The sequence below is a fragment of the Ananas comosus genome, linkage group 3 (assembly GCF_001540865.1).
Source record: "Ananas comosus cultivar F153 linkage group 3, ASM154086v1, whole genome shotgun sequence".
NCBI lineage: Eukaryota > Viridiplantae > Streptophyta > Magnoliopsida > Poales > Bromeliaceae > Ananas > Ananas comosus.
The window spans coordinates 10,088,514-10,106,859 of NC_033623.1; the positions used below are offsets into that span (position 1 = coordinate 10,088,514).

At 33.8% G+C, this 18,346-nt stretch overlaps 2 protein-coding genes across 2 annotated transcripts; both read right to left on the reverse strand.

The window, feature by feature from the left end:
* LOC109707052 (putative GEM-like protein 8) lies at nucleotides 6,551-8,227 on the reverse strand. The gene is made up of 4 exons (XM_020228119.1): nucleotides 7,756-8,227; nucleotides 7,569-7,649; nucleotides 7,092-7,351; nucleotides 6,551-6,977 (listed from the first exon to the last, which is right to left on the reverse strand). The coding sequence occupies exons 1-4, from the start codon at nucleotides 7,907-7,909 to the stop codon at nucleotides 6,801-6,803; spliced, it is 672 nt and encodes a 223-aa protein (XP_020083708.1). The 5' UTR covers nucleotides 7,910-8,227; the 3' UTR covers nucleotides 6,551-6,800.
* On the reverse strand, nucleotides 9,607-13,164 carry LOC109707053 (transcription factor SRM1-like). The gene is made up of 2 exons (XM_020228120.1): nucleotides 12,553-13,164; nucleotides 9,607-10,380 (listed from the first exon to the last, which is right to left on the reverse strand). The coding sequence occupies exons 1-2, from the start codon at nucleotides 12,927-12,929 to the stop codon at nucleotides 9,885-9,887; spliced, it is 873 nt and encodes a 290-aa protein (XP_020083709.1). The 5' UTR covers nucleotides 12,930-13,164; the 3' UTR covers nucleotides 9,607-9,884.

Below are 18,346 nucleotides of genomic sequence, written 5' to 3' on the forward strand. Positions count from 1 at the left end.
TTTATACTATCTACAGCAAGTTCAATATCTTTGATGAAAAATTTTAGTACTATATCACCACTTTTTATGAGATTTTTATTTTCAGCCGTTGATTTTGAATCCTTTCGATTACTAAGTAAACGATATCGAAAAATCGCAAAATTTATTTTCTAGATACTTCAAATATGCTAGATCAAATCTAGCGGAACTGATCGTCGATTCGGGAGTCCCAATGTCCCATCATTGAAAACGACTCAAGAGCACGGAGGGCCCTGTGCTCCTGAGAGCACAGCAGCTCAACTCTATATGAGTCCGGCTACTATACTATCGATAGTACCAAGCCCTTGGTACTATTGAGTTTTCTACCGTTAGATCTACCCTTTGAACATTTCCACCTATTAGATTATACTATTAAACCAACCACCCACTCAACCCTAGAGGACCACTATCAATTTAACCGGGAACCACTATCATCCTAACTGCACATCCTTTCATCCAACGGTAGAAAACTCAATAGTACCAAGGGCTTGGTACTATCGATAGTATAGTAGCCGGACTCATATAGAGTTGAGCTGCTGTGCTCTCAGGAGCACAGGGCCCTCCGTGCTCTTGAGTCGTTTTCAATGATGGGACATTGGGACTCCCGAATCGACGATCAGTTCCGCTAGATTTGATCTAGCATATTTGAAGTATCTAGAAAATAAATTTTGCGATTTTTCGATATCGTTTACTTAGTAATCGAAAGGATTCAAAATCAACGGCTGAAAATAAAAATCTCATAAAAAGTGGTGATATAGTACTAAAATTTTTCATCAAAGATATTGAACTTGCTGTAGATAGTATAAAAAATTTTCTATCAGAATTTCATATGATTTGGATACTTCTACTCCGTTAAACTTGAAACGGCGGATATCGACCATTAAAAATTAGTGATTTTGAATCTTTTCAATCACTAAGTAAACGATATCGAAAAATTATAAAATTTATTTTCTACATACTTCAAATATGCTAGATCAAATCTAGCGGAACCGATCGTCGATTCGGGAGTCCCATCATCGAAAATAGCTCAGGAGCACGGAGGGCTCTGTGCTCCTGAGAGCACACAAGACCTATATATAGAGTTGGACTGCTGTGCTCTCAGGAGCACAGAGGCCTCCGTGCTCCTGAGCTGTTTTCGATGATGGAATTTTCGAATCGACGATCGGCTCCGTTAAACTTGATCTAGCGTATTTGAAGTTTGTAGAAAATAATTTTTGTGGTTTTTCAATATCATTTACCTAGCAATCGAAAGGATTCAAAATCAATAATTTTTAACGGCTGAAAATAAATATTCTATAAAAAGTGGTGATATAGTACTAAAATTTTCGATCAGAAATATTGATCATGTTGTGGATAGTATAAAGAATTTTCTATCAAAATTTCATCTGATTTGAATACTTCTACACCGTTAAATTTGAAAATGACAGATATCAACCATTAAAAATTATGAATTTTGAATCCTTTCGATCACTACGCAAAAAATTATTTCTAGAAAACCTTCAAAGCGCATAGAATCAAGTCTAACACCGATCGTCATCTCGAAAATTTCATATTCATCATCGAAAGGTCCCGAAGGCGAGCCACGGAGCTGAGATACAGCATGCCCCTGCTCTCTCTCGCTCTCATACTCTCTCCGATCTCTCTCCTCCACACCTCTCATGGTCCTACTGGGGGTATCAATCCGTCAGTCTCCCTCGCTCAGTCACCTCATCGCTTCCTCTCTCCTCTTCTTAATATATATAAATATATAGAATAATATATAAAATTATCCATAATATATAGCAGACCTGGCTTGTCTCTCTCAGGACACGGAAGCCTCCGAGCTGCCAAAGCCGTTTCGATGATTGCCGGAATTGTTCGAATCGACGATCGCCTGACCGTTATACCATTATCTATGTAATTTGCAAGTTCTTAGAAAAATAATTTAGATTTTTCGATAATCCATATTCCTAACAATGCGAAAAAATCAAAACCAAATCTTTAACACCGGCTGAAAATAAAAATCCTATAAAAAGCTGGGAAATTAGCACAAAAATTCGATCAGTAAAGAGAAAAGAATAGGACTTCTCGTTGTAAACTAATATAAAAGTAATTTCGTATCAAAATTCACATATATAATGCTTCTACACAGTTAACACATGAACAACGGTAGAAACTATCAACTATATTAAATTATTATTGATTTCGAACTTCGATCACCATAAATGATCATCAAAACAATCCCCGCACCAGCAAAAAATATTTTCTAAAACTCTTATAATACGCTAATAAATCTAACGAGCCGATCGATCGATTTAAAATCATCATCAAAAATCATGGCTCAGTCAGCACGAAGCCCTTCCCATAGCTCAACTGGACAGTACAGCAGCCGCTAGGGCTACCTAGTAATAAGCCGTATACTAAACATATATATATATTCACACCACCAACGAGTCCACCATCGGGTTACATATTAGTAAGGCAAAGATCTCATTTTGCTACTGCAGTTTTACTTGGCAATCAAAGTTCTTTCCAACTATTCTAACCATCGTTGATTAACTACTTATAACCCAGTTGCGGATCAATCAACCCCTACGGGACTACTCCAACTCTAACCGACCCTAACAACATCCTGACCTCCCTACAATTTTTCACCAATAAGTTAAAAACTTGATACAAAAAAACATTTACTATTATAGTACTTCCAGTCCATAATACTACTACTATATAGATAGTAATAAACTATTATATATATTATAGTATAATACAATATATAGCTACAATAGATCACTAGCTACTACTCGCTATTAAAAATAGCACCAAAGTCCATTGCTTGCTACCAAGTTTCCATCGTTCAGATCACACCACGATGCTGGCGGTATAGCATAGTTGTGAGCCCCTATGTGAGTTCGAGTGGGTGGTCTTGATTGAATACGTAATGCATGTTGGTTGAATAGTATGATCTAACGGGTGAAAATGATCAAAAGGGTAGATCTAACGACGGAAAACTTGGTAGCACCAAGTGCTTTGTGCTATTAATAGCATAGTAGCCGGAGCACTTGGTGCTACCAAGTTTTCCGCCGTTAAATCTACCCTTTTGATTATTTTCACCCATTAGATCATACTATTCAACCAACCACCCACTCAACAAATTAGGTTCAGGTTCGAATTGGATACAAACAAATTATAATATATATATATATATATTAATTTTGGATTCAGATTAGGTTCAGGTTCGAATTGGGTACAATCAAAATCTATACCCGAATTCAAATCCGTCGAGTTTTCATTTTCGATAATCATATATAAAACTATATTTATTTAGTAGCGAATAAATTCACTTCAATTTAAGTTCGGATAAAATTTAGGTATCGTTGACATCACTACTCTGGCAATTAAGTAAAAGAAACTGAATTACTACTGTGGTTAGAGCCTCGAATTTTAGGGGGGCCACCATAGTGTTTCAGTTGATTTGACCCACAAGAAACCGCCAGATGGGTTTAGTTGGGCAGGTCGAATTTTATTTATCTATTTATTTATTTGGTTTCCCACTTTCCCTGCAATCCCTGTCCGAGATGAAGAGCTTGTTTGGCCTAGTTTCTGAAAAAGTGATTTTTAAAAAAGTAATTTTGATTTGGAAAATTGATTTTGGTTAAAAGCTGTAGAGCGTTTGGCGGAGTTTAGATAAAAGTGACTTTTCTGAAATAATTTTGAAAAGTTGTTTGATAAATTTGTTTGATGTTTACATAAATTAATATTTTCATTAAATTTTATTTTAAAATAATTTAAAATCTAAATTTAAATTTAAATTAAATTAAAATTTTTAAATTTCAAAATTGTACAAAATTTAAAATTTGATATTTTGATTTAAAAAATAATTTAAAATTTTAAAAATTTAAACTATAAAATAAGTATGAAATTTAAAATTTAAAAATATAAATAGAAATTTACAAATATATATAATTATGAATTTTAAAATATAAAATTTTTAATATATAAAAATTAAAATTAAAATTAAAATTTCAAACTTTAAATTTAGAATTTAAAATTTAAAATTTAAATGTAAAAATATAAATAATTATGAAATTTAAAATATAAAATATTAATATTTAAAAATATATTTAAATTTTAAATTTCAAAATTAAATTTAAATTAAAATTTAAAATTTAAAATAATTATGAAATTTAAAATTTGAATATTTAAATATAAATTTTAAAATTTAAATTTAATTTAAAAATTTGAAATTTATAATTTGTAGATTAAAAATTATAATTTAAAATTAAAAATTTTAAATTTTAAAATCTAAAAAAAATTGTGACACTCCAATAGTCCACATCGGATAGAATGGGTTGTCATTGTTTTATAAAGAGACTTAGACACTAATAATAATATAACTTGGCTTAAGCATTTTGGCCGATGTTGGCCCCAACGAGTATATAGTTTAGGGCTGGGTCGTTTCATATAGTATTAGAGTCGGTTCACCAGCAGCTGGACATGTGTGGCGAGTCTCGCTGAGCTTAGCGCTCTGAATGATGGGCTGCGAGATATAGTCTCACATCGCCTGGTGATCTTGGCTGTATGTGTGGCGAGTCTCGGCTAAGCCAGGGCTGAATGATAGACTAGCGAGATAAGTCTCACATCGCCTGGTGATCTTGGGCTGTATGTGTGTGATTGGACTGACGATGTCATCGGGATAGGAATGTAGTCCCACATCGGATAGGAATGGGGTTGTATGTGTTGATTGGACTGACGGATGTCATTGGGTTAATAATAAGACTTAGACACTAGTAATAATAACTGGCTTAAGCATTTTGGGCGCGATGTTGGCCAACGATGTTATTTTGCTAGTGGGCTGGGTCGTTTCAAACATTTCAAATTAAAATTTGAAATATGAATTTTAAATATGGAAATTAAAATTAAAAATTAAATGTTAAAGCTTGAAATCTAAAAGAAATTTTAAATTTTAAATTTCAAATTTCAAATTAAATTAAATTTCAAATTTCAAATTCAAATTTGAAAATTGAAATTTAAATTTGAGATTTGAAATTTAAAAATTAAAAATTTAAAATTTAAAGTTTGAAATCTATTTTTCAAAATTTAAAATTTAAAAGTTAAAATTTAAAAATTCAAAAATAAATCTGAAAATTAAAATTTAAAATTAAATTTAAATTTAAATATTGAAATTAAAATAAAAATAAAATTTTGAAGTTTAAATCCAAAATCAGAATCAGATTTCAAGAAGCAGATTTTTTTTGTTTCTAATTCTGGGGTCTTTAAAATCAGTTTTCTGATTCTAAAAAGTAGAATCAGATTTTAAAAATGAGTTGTCAAACGCTCTATTGAGCCGAAATCACTTTTGAGCCTAAAAGCTACGTCAAACACCCCCGAAGTCTATCATTCAGCTGCTACACTATACCATTTAAGAAGTCTATCATTCAGCTGCTACACTATACCATTTATAATCAATTGATTATATTTTTTTTTCAAAGATAAGTACAGCAACAATATTTTTATATAAATTATGTTAAAATGGTTTTTTTTTTTTTTTTTAGAGAGATAGATAGCACGCTACCCGCTTCGTTTATTTCATTTAGAAATAAATTTAGCTGGAAATGTGAATCAATTAGGATTCTAACTTGGGTCTCGGGTACCAACCATCAAGCTCTTTGCCACTTGCTCTAGAAACAGTCGGTTGAAATGGATAAATTTTAGAAAAATAATTTGATTGATTGACTATTGTATTCTGGACTTTTTTCTATCCAAATCCTATTCGCTAAACCCTCTCTAGTGCATTTACTATTTTTAAACCTAAAAAATGATCGGCAAAATTTCAAATTCTGAAGCACAAGCAGAAATCAAATCTCCAACCTTAACGATGATGAGCCAGAAGGATAGAACTACAGTGGAGAGCACTTCGTCGAGGAACCCTTGATTTATGTTAGTTTTGTTTCCATTCAAAGCTTTATTAGATATTTTTTTGATACTAAAATTTTCAAAAAAGAAAATTCTAAACGGAAGAATTATAATTTTTGAATAGAAACAAACCTGGCACACGATAGCAAATTAAGATTGCTCAATGAGATATTATTAGAAAACTCCTCACTGAAGTTTTATTTGAACCACATATCAACCACTTATCTAAGTCAGCGGTTGTTTGAATCAAATAGGGCTTTATTGGTCTCGCCAAAAAACCTATTTTCAAATTTTTGTGCAAAAAAGCTGATGCGGCTATAGTAGTCACAAGTAGTAAATCACAGGGTGGCAGGAGTTCTAAAGGATTTTTTAAATTTTTTAATCACCCTGTGAACGAACCAATTCTACGACACAATTTTCTATTTCTACTATCAATTAAGTAAATGCTTCATTTACAAAAAAGAAAAAAAAAAAAAAAGAAAAAAAAGAAAAGTAGGTAGAAGCAGCTTCACTGGTATATCACCTTAGTAGTAAATGTTTGTAAGGGAATCATGTATGTCAAGGAGCCCAATTTCCATACCTGTTTTAAGCACATATAATATACACAATTTCTCCATTAGGGGCTCATATGAATTGATAATTATTACAATTTCTTTTTTTTTCTCATATACCATGGCATAATAATATAGATTATAGGAAGGGTAACAAAAAAAGCCACCACTTCATTTGACAGTTTACAGAAATTGCTCTGCAGAACATTTTGGAACATCTCACAAATCAATCAATCCAAACAAGGTATTCTGATTTATAGTTCCATTTACTGCATATACATACATACCATGTGATATATATATATATATATACTACATGACCTATATAAAATACAAAGGTCATTGAGACTTGAAGATTGAGTGCTGTAGAGACTTGAAAGATCTCTGATGACTGCCGAAACCCATAAACCAGAACTCGAAGTCGTCCACCGTGACGATCTGGACATACTTCTGATCCGGCTTGTTCGCATTCTCGCTGGGGATCGCTCTCTTTACCCTTCTATGCGGAATCAAAACCTGTAAAAATGATACCAAATTATGTTACAAAAAACAATTGCCATAAGAAGAGCTTACTTACTAAAGCTAATAAATTTGTTAGATGCAAGGTTTGAAGGAACTGGCTAGTATTACCTTGTAGGGAACTCGCGCCGTTTCTCCTTTTGGGGAAGTTAATGTTAGAGGTTTATTACTGCAAAAGGCTAATTTCTCCGTCGAGATAAAGAGCATCCCTGCAATAGGACCTGATGTGGTTGAGAGATAGCATTGAAAAGCCTTCAACAGCTTCTCCCCTTTCTTAGCCGAGAAGCTTTGCTTGAACATTCTCTCGCCCCCTCCACCGCCTATGCTCGACTTCCCTTTGACAGATTTAGAGAATTTTGGACCCAAATTCACTGCAGCATAAAAGAACACCAAGTCTTTAATCAGTCTCATCTCGAAACTATTTAAAGAAACGTATATTTAATCAAAAAGACTCCGTCATTAATTTGTTGATATCAATCTAGAGAAACATATAATTCTTATATATATATATATATTTTCTGGTGATGAAGAAGTTTATTAGACAAAAGATAAGAGTCGTGTTTGTCAGAAATCGTCGTAGATGTTTACCATGCTGCCGGATTCCTTGCGCATAGTTGTTTGCCTTTATGCTCAGTTTTCTCATCCAGTTAATGATGCAAAACTTCTTATCTGAAATCAACAGATAAACAATTAGCATAGGGATTAAATAATTAAACTTGTTTGAAGTACATAATACTAGAATAAATATGATGAGACAAATAGAACTGATTATTACTCTGCTTAGAATTGAAGGGCCCATGTGAATTGGAACCTCGGAACGAAACCACGGACTCAGAAGCAGAAGCTGATTCTCTTGCTAGTTCCTCTCCTACATGCGTGATCGAGCTCATGGGGATTCCAACGGCGTGCTCTGTCTTGAAGCTCTCCATTCTTGAATCGCCTCCTCGAGATATCGTATGCTGAGAGAGATGAGGTAGCTTTGTTCCTGAGAGATGTTCCCTTTTATAAAGAGAGGCAACTAACAAAGAGGTGAATTCTTTCGGAGGAATAAAGTGGTTAAGACTGAATCAGAAGTTGGTGTTGTAGAGTCATCATCACCTCATCTACAATAAAAATGTGCACATCTTGACACAGAAAGGAAGAAAAGAAGAATAAAGGGGACCATGGCCTTTATATCATGGATCAGATTTTTAATGGTTGCAGGATATTCCTTGCACTATACTAAAGCTGGTTTCCAGATTCCCCCAAGATACAAAGGAGGAGTAGATCAAGGCACAATGTATTTGGACTTTTAATGATCAAATAACTAGTTAGGTGTAGAAAATCTTGTTGCACTGTAAGAGACAAGCCATGTGGTTAACTTCAATTTGCTCAGCATTACAAATTAAGGGAGAAAAGAGCAAGTGAAATAGCTTCGTGGTCTGCGCTGCTGCCACGCATTCTGATAAAAAATTAACAACAAAAAAAGCGACAATTCGATGATTTTTTCCCCTGAATTTGAACGTGTGGGGCTAAGGCTGATGTGGAAACAGAGCAGCCTGATGTGTAAATAACCTACTTTCTACAAGATCTAATTAAGATACAGTTAGTGATTACCTGCCTTTCCTTTTCTATTCTTTAATGCTGTGTCCTCCAAAGCTAAAGGTCGCATTTTTACACGTGTCCACGTAAAACTGAGTCAGCATAGGGTCGGCATCGGATCAAACGCAGCATCTAGTCAGCAAGTCATTTCATCTAACTGTAGTCGGTGGTGACCTGAGGAAGCATGTTAGAAATCTTATATGCTGTGGGTAGTTGGTTAGTCTCCAAAAAGAGGTATGCGTAAAGTATGGGTTACTTTTTCTAATTTGCAATAGTGATTCTAAAAGAATTGCACCAAGCTGGATGTTCCAAAGGCAGAAAATATTCAGCAGAGTGAAGTAAAATGAAAACTAGCATGCTTATTCCAGAAAAATCAGGAAATCTGAAATATATTCAGTGTACACTTAGACATGAATAAGTTGCAATTAGGCCAAAGGTCAATATCATTGAGCAAGAGACAAACCATGAACTTACCTGTGTACAAACTTTTAACCATGCTTTGTTTCATCTTAGACAAGAGTCTATTTTGTCCATACCTTTTGACCAGAGGTGGATATATTTCAGTGGTAAAATCTGGAGGCCTCTGTTTGCTATCCCCATATACTAATCCAAAAATCATAAGCACTAATATAGAATAATAAAAAAGCATAAAAAGAAGAAAAAATTGGCCACCACCATGTGGTAGATAAGACATCACCTTGAAGTCGCAATCTCTTCCTTTTCAACAAAAAGAAGGTCACAAAGCATGACGGCTTACGCTCACTGCTTAATCAGCCACTCGCAGGTTTACCAACGTTTGTCTACAACTTCATTAATGACATAATAATCATGCTATTGCACAGTGCTAGCACTTGAACAGTTGCTCCTCATATGTTGGAGTAAGTAAAGGCTAAAAGTACTAGATTATATGAGAAAAGAAGACAAATCAAGTTGCAGAACTTCACACAATCACTAGAGATGTTAACTCACAAATTTATTTCATTTCTTCTAAATTCTTGGTTCTACAAGCTATGAGGCGAATGAATATATTACTTTTAACTGCAGATTAAACACAAATAAGCCCGTAAGTCTAACCAATTAAATTTCACAATAGTCTATGCCTCATTTGTAATAATAGCTTTATTTACAAATGATTCAGTAAGTTGGGAAAAAAAAAAAAAAAAATCTTACTATTGACTACCACATATTTACACGAGAAGCTGTCACACAAACTTTGTCATAGACAATTTATTGTGCACTAGCTGAAGTAAAAGACAAATAAATCCAGTGAGACCACTCCTTGTCTACAATTATTCATCACAGAGATTATATGGAGATCTGCTTTTAATGAGCAGATGTATGAGGCATGTGATAGGTCATGGTAGCAATGTTCAGTGGCACACTAGTAACTACACTTCCAGAAATTGGGGGCCCCATTCTGAAGGTCATCTGCTGATCAACAGGAGGGCAGGCAAAAGAAATGAAAGGCGCAGCAAAGGGCTGTCCCAGTGTAGGCTGTCCGAGTGTACTTCCATATAACCCTACACCAGGTGGACAAGCAGGATCTTGGGAAGGTTGTTTGGCTGGTTTATTGTTGGGTGTTGTTGGCCCATTTGTCTCGCCCGTTATTGGACCTTGAGGCCCAGATCCATCTGCATTGCCTGTAGTGGTGATATCATGGATGCTCGTCCGCCTTCTCTCCTTGTTCATCGATTTCAGGCGGATGAAGTACTTCTGTGCATGGCTTGCCACTTGGGTTGGTGTCCTTGTTTTGACAAAGTTTCTAGAAATGCTGCGCCAATCACCCTTCCCATGCTCTTCAAGTCCAAGAAGAAACCTCCTGTAATATTGATTTTCAAGCAGTATAAATAATTAGAGTACACAATGCAATTGTTCAAAACTCCAATTAACCTTTGGTTAACCAGTATAACTTTTTGACATCAACCGTGAAAATCATGGAGCTTGAAAATGTGAACCAGACCAAACAAAGAGAATTTAAATGTGCACATCAGCAGAGAAGCAAATCAGAGTATGCTGCAGTAACAAAATTAAAGAAAAAAATGTAGCATATTTCTATCACTAGAGTTACTTGAAAAATTACTAGTGATTAAAAAAACCATTGAGCAAACAGGGAGCAACTGTTATCTGTTCTAATTGAAATGAATACAGTGCTCAGCAATCAAACAATTCATTGTGGAATTTGATAAACTTTGGAAAAATGATATATTGGACAAGAAGGAGCACTACAGTTTGGGATCCTACCATAAAACTTAATCAGAAAACCATTATCATCTCATCATGACAGCAAACACGATAATTCCCGCATGTCTCCAGTGGATAGTTCTTAGTTGATTGACTATCTCCCCTGGTGCATAAGCTTAATGTTTTCTACTGTTTGCAATAGATGATTACTTGCATAAACTTCAATTAATATTTGCGGCCTTAGAGTTTCCGCACCACATATGAGAGCACAGTGATGACAAGCATGCCATATTCAACATGTTGGTTACATTCAAATGCATCATACCAACACACAGATGCAAGTTGAAAGCATATGCATTTACTGTAACTTTTGTATATGGGTAGCCCCACATGAGCTTCATCAAGTAAAATGAAGATAAACAATGAGGGAACAATGTAGCAGGCAGATAACTAGGGTACATAGCTGCATGAAATTATCTTTATTGCCTTTCTCATCATGATGAGCTTCCTAAAAACTATCCTTGCAATGTTAAATCTAAGTAAACATAGGAAAGCAGCATCCTCTATAAAAATACACTCAAAGATGATGATCAGAAGAATATGAAAATGGCCATGGAACTCAAACATTTCCATAAAAATGGACCAAAAATCTGAGGTTCCTGAAAACTATACCATTTCCATTGTTTTCGCTAAACCTACAGATCGTCTTCCCTGATGTCTAGTACAAACCCAGTTAATACACGCGTCCTCCTATTCCTAGTGTGCTGATTTTAATTTTGGAAAGGGAGTGGGTGCAGGTCATGGATGATAATTCTATAGATATTCAGAAGCTAAAAGTTGGACGGTTCCTCCAAATGAATCAGAAAACACAATGTGTCGGACAGTTGATAAAGATCTTTAACGAAAACGGTATAACACAAAGGAACATCAAATATTTGAAAATTTTGTTAGTACAAAGCACTTTGGAATAACATGATAACCATGCAAACTTGCATTTACAAAGACCTTCAGACGAAGCAGCATATGGGCTTTGACTTCAGCAAAAACGATATAGAGAATACAAATCTGATTAATTCAAACTGAGTTTGCCGATTTGTTTTTACAGACAGTTAACTAAGTTATCAATTACAAGTTATGATCTAAGTTAGGATATAGCATGGGGATCTAGATCACAGCAAAATGAATACCATATCATGAGGGAATAAAGGTATTTTTTCAACCTAAGAATAAACATGATGTGACCGAGGTCCTAAACATGTCATGTAGTGAGTTCAAAAGTAGTAATAAAGTGCTTCAATCTAGGTTTTGAGCTGTGAAGTTTTAAACTTTTATGCTCCCAAATATATAATACATGCTACAAGTACATTTATGGGATCGAATCCCCTTGCTCATCCTTGAAGCTTCTGCTTCTAGCTACAACCAGAATCCATTGGAGGGACTTTAAAGGAAAAGCTAATAGGATATTTTCGGTCAGCTCTGCTTGAACAAAATTCTGCAAATCCTACAGGGCCAAACAGGCCTCAAAATCAAAAAAGTAACAACATTTGCACATCCATTTTACATATATAAATGAAGCAAAAGCCGCAACAGTATATATCAATGCTCTAAATTACCTGAGGTTCTACAAACCAGTACACCACGAACTTGTTCCTAAAAACTTGAATACAAGCTCTAAATACTTAAGCTTTTATCCGAGAATGGTGTTGTTGTATACTGATATATTATTATATTATTAGACAATCAATAAAGATAAATAAACGAGGACACAAATTACCATAGAAAACACGTAACGAAACGATTAGATTCTCACCTGTGCTCATCCTCCGTCCACGCCACGCCCTTTCGCCGCTCCACATCCCCCTTCGATCCCCTCCCACCCCTCTTACCATTTCCACCACCATCGTCCTCGCCCGAATCCTCCGACTCACCAACGTACTCCGGGAGAGGCACCCACCCCAGCTCGATCCGCTCCACGTCCTCGACCAGGAGCCGGTAATGGCGCTCGACCTCGCCCGGGGTTTTCCCGGGCACCGCCGCCGCGATCTCCCCCCACCGCCACTCGCCGCCGCGCTCCTCCAACTCCGCCGCCGCCGCCGCCGCCGCCGCCTCCGCCGCGACCGCGTTCTCGAACGCCTTCTCCTCGTCCCAGCTCCAGCAGAAGCTGCTACTCGATTCCTCAGCATCCATGTCGCGGCTCGATCGCTAGGGGAAGCGAAAACCCTAGGGATTTATAGGTTTCTTTTTAGTTCTTGAGATTGAGAGAAAAAACACAAAAAAAGAAACCGATTATAGCGAGATCCACGATGGGTTGGAGTAAAAAAAATGGAAAACACGGTAGGATTCGGTTGTGGACGAGAGAAAAGTAGGTATCCAATCAGAAGAGTGCGAGGAAGAAGAAACGACGGAAACAAAGAGGGAGAGAGCGCGGTTGAACCGAAAAGGCCTTTTCTGTTGACTATTCGTAACAGAAATTGTTTTTTTTTTTTGATTTTTTTTTTTTTCCACGTGAAAAAAAGAACTGGTTTTTTTACTGAGCTACATTATTTTGTTACCGCGAATATGCCCGTAGAATTGCACTCTAGCTAGAATACAAAATTCTTTTCTATAAATATTTATTTATTTATTTTTAAAAATTATATTTTACTTTCTAAATTTTTAATTTTAAAATTGACCCATTATAGCACAAGTTGCAAAAACAACTTGATGGTTGATATTTAAAGTCTCAAGTTCGAATCTGAATTGATTCATATTTCCAGCTAAATTTATTTTTGCACAAAGCATGTAACATGCTACTCTTATCTCAAAAAAAAAAATTTAATTTCATATAGTGAACCTCTTTTCGTTAGAATTCTGTCGCTATTTCATTCATTTTTTATAATTTATATAAAAAAAATATTTAAAATAAAAAAATAAAAAATTATTAAATATTTCAGAAATATTAAGAAATATATAAGTAATTATTCTTTTTAATTTCCAATCCTAGGTGGAGTGTGTAGATCTCCTACTCGGATTAGGAATACTACTAAATAATCACCCTAACTAATAAGGTAGTAATGTAACTTCTATTAATCCTCGTCTCCTTCAATTCCAGCACCAGACCTCTTCTCTCTCGGGGGTGGTGGGGGAGGGGGGGGGAANTACACTAATTTATTATCAATTTTGAATAAACAACAAACAAAATTCCAACTTTGCCCTTAATGTCATTACCATCTTAAAATATTTAATTGACTATAAAATCATTTATAATTTTATAAACACTCTTTTAAATTTATAAATAACCTACATTTAGAAATAAGTTTTTTGTCTATAATCCTGACAAGTTAAGCTAAAAAATAAAAAAATCAAAAATTTTAAAAAAAATTTAACAAAAAATTGTTTAAAGTATCTGTTGAGGCCAAAATTGAGACATGCAGACCTAAACTACGTATGAGCCAAAGAAATAAGGACACGTGGTATACCAGGAGTCGATAATAAAGCGCCTGAAGGTCAAGAACGTTTAGGCGGGAACGGTTGAGAAGTGGGGCGTAACTTCCATGAGGAGTTAGTGTAATTTCCATGAGGAGTTAGTGTAACTTCCACGATCATGGTTACAACCACTCCCCCCACTACTTTCAACCAACCAATAATGTGGGCTTAAAGATATTATAAATAGTAATTTTGAAGCCTGCAATAGAGGTCTTTCTCCATTCTGAACGAGAAGACCACCCTTATTTTCTCTGTATTTTACCGCTTTTCTAGGAGTAGTCTTAATGTAATCTTTTTCTTTTCCGCATTTACTGCTTTCCCAGGAGTAGTTCACTAAGTAGAACCCTGGAATCTGTCTGCCCTACGGGCATCACTCCGTTGTAGACTACATTTGCAGAGTCTGTCTGCCCACGGGCATCACTCTGTTGTAAACTATATTTCTGAGTCTATATGCCTTTCGGGCACACTCTTTTTTATTATTATATAAAGGCATTCGGCTCTTTCAGCCGACCAGTCACTGTATATTTCTTCCATTCGGCTCTTTCAGTCGACCAGTTATTGTGTACTTCTTCCATTCGGCACTTCTGCCGACATTGATCTCTGCACAGTTCGTACATTCGGCTCCTCCAGCCGAACCAATACTACAGTAAAGGTTTTCGAACTCGGCTGGCTCGATCCCTTGTCAGCCGAATCGCTTGATCTGTCGAAGGGCGCAAACTTCGAGAGTCACTATCTGCAGCCGCTCCTCACCCCGACGCGCTCCCCGAGGAGGATCTTTGACCGGGTTAAGGGTCGGGACGATCGGCAACCAACAGTATCAATTGACTCATTAAAATTAGGTTAAACAGTTTATTTAAAATATAACTTAAATATATATGCATGATGTGAATTAAGTTATTTGAACTAGCACAAATTTCTATGCTTTGGCATCTCGAATTTTAAAATAAATGATATAAAGTATCTATTTTAGTATCTTATTTTATAAACCACACAGCAGTAAAATGATATATTTTACTGTTTATTTTAATATTTTAAAATAAATATATCATGCTAAAATACTTTTGTAAAAAATTTTAGAAGTTCAGGACAAAATGGACATTTCGATCATATTTATAATAATCTAAATATTTTATCATTTTATAAAGAGATGAATAGTAAGGGTAAGGGTATATTTGAAAAATAATAAGTATTTGTAGGGATAATTGTGATATAATCAAATTTATAGGGGCATCTATAATATTTTTGAAGTTTAGAGGGGCACAAATAAAATTGACCCTAAAAAATATATAAACAAATTAGATAAAGAAAATCTCGTAATTTGTTAAAACTATCAAAATTGGTAGTTTATTGAGCATTTTATCTAAATTTTATGATTCTACTGTATTATTTATAGATAATTTTATCTGCAAATTTATTTTTATAAAATTTTATAGCTGAATTTAATAATTATTCTAAATAGCTTAATCTATTTGACATAATGATAAAGTGCTATTTGGGATAATGACAAAGTGTAGGAGAATAATTGATGTAATTTTTTATGCATGGGTAATTAAGACAAGCGCAAAAGTGTAGAGGGGCTTTTCATAATTTAGCCTTGCATTTATGGTCCTTAAATTTTAATTTGTAGCAATTTATATTTACAAGTGATGTGGCAATGTTATTGTTGATGATACGACAATGATTAAAATGCTATGTCACTTCAACATCATTAAAATGTTAATATTTAGTCAACTAAATTAAGTTGTAGAATTTGATTACAACAATTTAAAAACTTTGAACTAAAAAATAGTAAAAAAACTAAAGTTTGAAGATCAAAGCGTCACACACCTTATAGTTTTAGGACCAAAAGTGTAATTTACCCTTGTTATAATTTTTGGCTTAAATATTTTGGATTATTAAATTAAGTTTTATAATATAGTTTATTTGATTAAATAGTGATATAAAATTCATGTGGCAATGCGATAGCAGTATCGTAATTGATGTTGTGAAAATAATTAACATGTTATATGACCGTGACATCCACGATACATTATTATTCAAGCAATAAAATTACATTGTATGACTTAATTACAATGATATAAAATTTTAGTCAAAAATTATAAAAATTAAAATTTGAACATCAAAATCAAAATCAAAATAGCTCATTATTTGAGGATGTAACGGGCCGAGGGCCTCTGTCGTCACCATCCCTGCAGGAATCCCCATTTCCATGGGAACCCCGTGATTTTTTTAAAATATATAATTGTTTTTATTTAAAATTTAATAAAATTTAACTTAATTTTAAGTTGAATTACTTTAAATTTTATTTAATTATTAAGTTTATTTTTTACAGTGTTAAATTATTAAGAATGTTTCACCAAATAACTAAAAGAATGTAGCAACCAAATATTATTATTTAATTAATATATTGTATATTAAACTAAGTATGTTTATAATATTTGATTAAATTTAAATATATTAAAGGGTGAATTACACTTGGGTCCTCAAAGTATGGGAAACGCGACTCTTTGGTTCTCAAACTTTAATTTATTGTAATTTTTGACTTAAATTTTTTGAATTTTTACAATCAAACTTCATAACCTAATTTTGTGGCTAAATATTGACAAATTATCGATATAAAAGTGATGTAAAAATATTATAATTGATAATACGATAATAACTTAGATATTACATCACTTTTACATTAACAATTTGTCAATATTTTGCTAATTAAATAATTAGATTGTGAAATTTAGTTGTAATAATACAGAAAGTTTTAGTCAGAAATTACACAAATTAAACATTGGGGATCAAAGTATCACACATCTCATAAGTTGATGACCAAAAGTGTAATCTACCTTATAATAAAACATAAAATTTAGCTATCTTATAATAAATTAATAATTATATATTAATCAAGTATATTATACTACGGAAATTGGTAATTTCACGGGACTGGAGTAGTATTTCCTAATTTCTATCGAAAAAAAAAAGAAATAGTTGAACAAAATAAGTAATATACTGTCTTTCTATCGAAAAAAAAAAAAGAAAGATTGGGAGCAACATTAATTTTTTTTAGAGAAAAAAAGTATTATGCTTACTTTGTTTATTAAAAAAAAAAAAACTAAAAATGTGAAGTAACTAGATGAAGTTGAAATATCGGGTATTAACCATTAAGTAAGTCCTTTACTACTTACGGCAGGATGTGTCAATTTGTATAGTTTTCATTTGATTTGTCAACTTCAACATTCAATTTTATACGCTGACTTTTTGGATTAACATATACATGTATCAATAGCTAATCAAACTTAAACATTTTATATGTGCACATATTTATTTATTTATTTATTTTTGAGAGAGATAGGTAGCACGCTACCCGCTTCGTTCATTTCATTTAAAAATAAACTTAGCTGAAAATGTGAATCAACTTAGGTCTCGGATACCAACCACCAAGCCCTTTGCCACTTGTTCTAGAGACGGTCGGTTTTTTTCAGTTTGAGTTGATCTTTAAATTTTTCAACCCAATTTGAACTAGAATTTTTTATTTTAAAATTTTTTATTAGTCATATCAAATAATTAGTGAGTGACTCCCACCTATTAAATAGATTGAGTGTAAGATATACACTACTTTTAGATGTATGAATAGTACTGCTGAAAACCGAATCTGCGCGCTTAACTTTATTAATTTTTTGAACCTAACCACCACCCAAAATACTATAGTTGGATTTAGAGTTTTTAACCCTATTATATTTTATATTTTATATATAGGATTATCTGAAGTCTTACATCCTCCCCCTTTTTAAGTCTTGACGTTCTCGTCAAGCTCAAACTCATAAGTACTAAATGATGTAAGATTCGTCTCGCCAGTCTCAGCCGATCTTATGGTAAGCCGCACTCTACCTACAACAGTCATCAGTACAAAAGTGTGACTCTCCCTGTTATATAACCTGACTCAACCGAGACTCATTTCACACTTCCGCCTAGTAATTAGCTCTGATACCAACTGTGACGCCTTCCTTTCCAGGGGGTCACCCATGTTAGGACTATTCTAATCTTAGCACGCTTAACTCTCTTAACTTTTTTGATCTAACCACCGTCCAAAATACTATAGGCAAGTTTAAAATTTTAATCATATTATATTTTACATATAGTACTAGCTG

Bases quoted from the DNA above. Each gene is read 5' to 3' on its own strand.
- LOC109707052 (XM_020228119.1), bottom strand. From the start codon at position 7,909: ATGGAGAGCTTCAAGACAGAGCACGCCGTTGGAATCCCCATGAGCTCG. The intron at 7,650-7,755 runs GTAATAATCAGT...TGTTGATTTCAG, and splicing joins GCCCTTCAATTCTAAGCAGA to ATAAGAAGTTTTGCATCATT. The intron at 6,978-7,091 runs GTAATACTAGCC...TCATTTTTACAG, and splicing joins CGGCGCGAGTTCCCTACAAG to GTTTTGATTCCGCATAGAAG.
- LOC109707053 (XM_020228120.1), bottom strand. From the start codon at position 12,929: ATGGATGCTGAGGAATCGAGTAGCAGCTTCTGCTGGAGCTGGGACGAG. The intron at 10,381-12,552 runs GTGAGAATCTAA...TCAATATTACAG, and splicing joins TGGACGGAGGATGAGCACAG to GAGGTTTCTTCTTGGACTTG.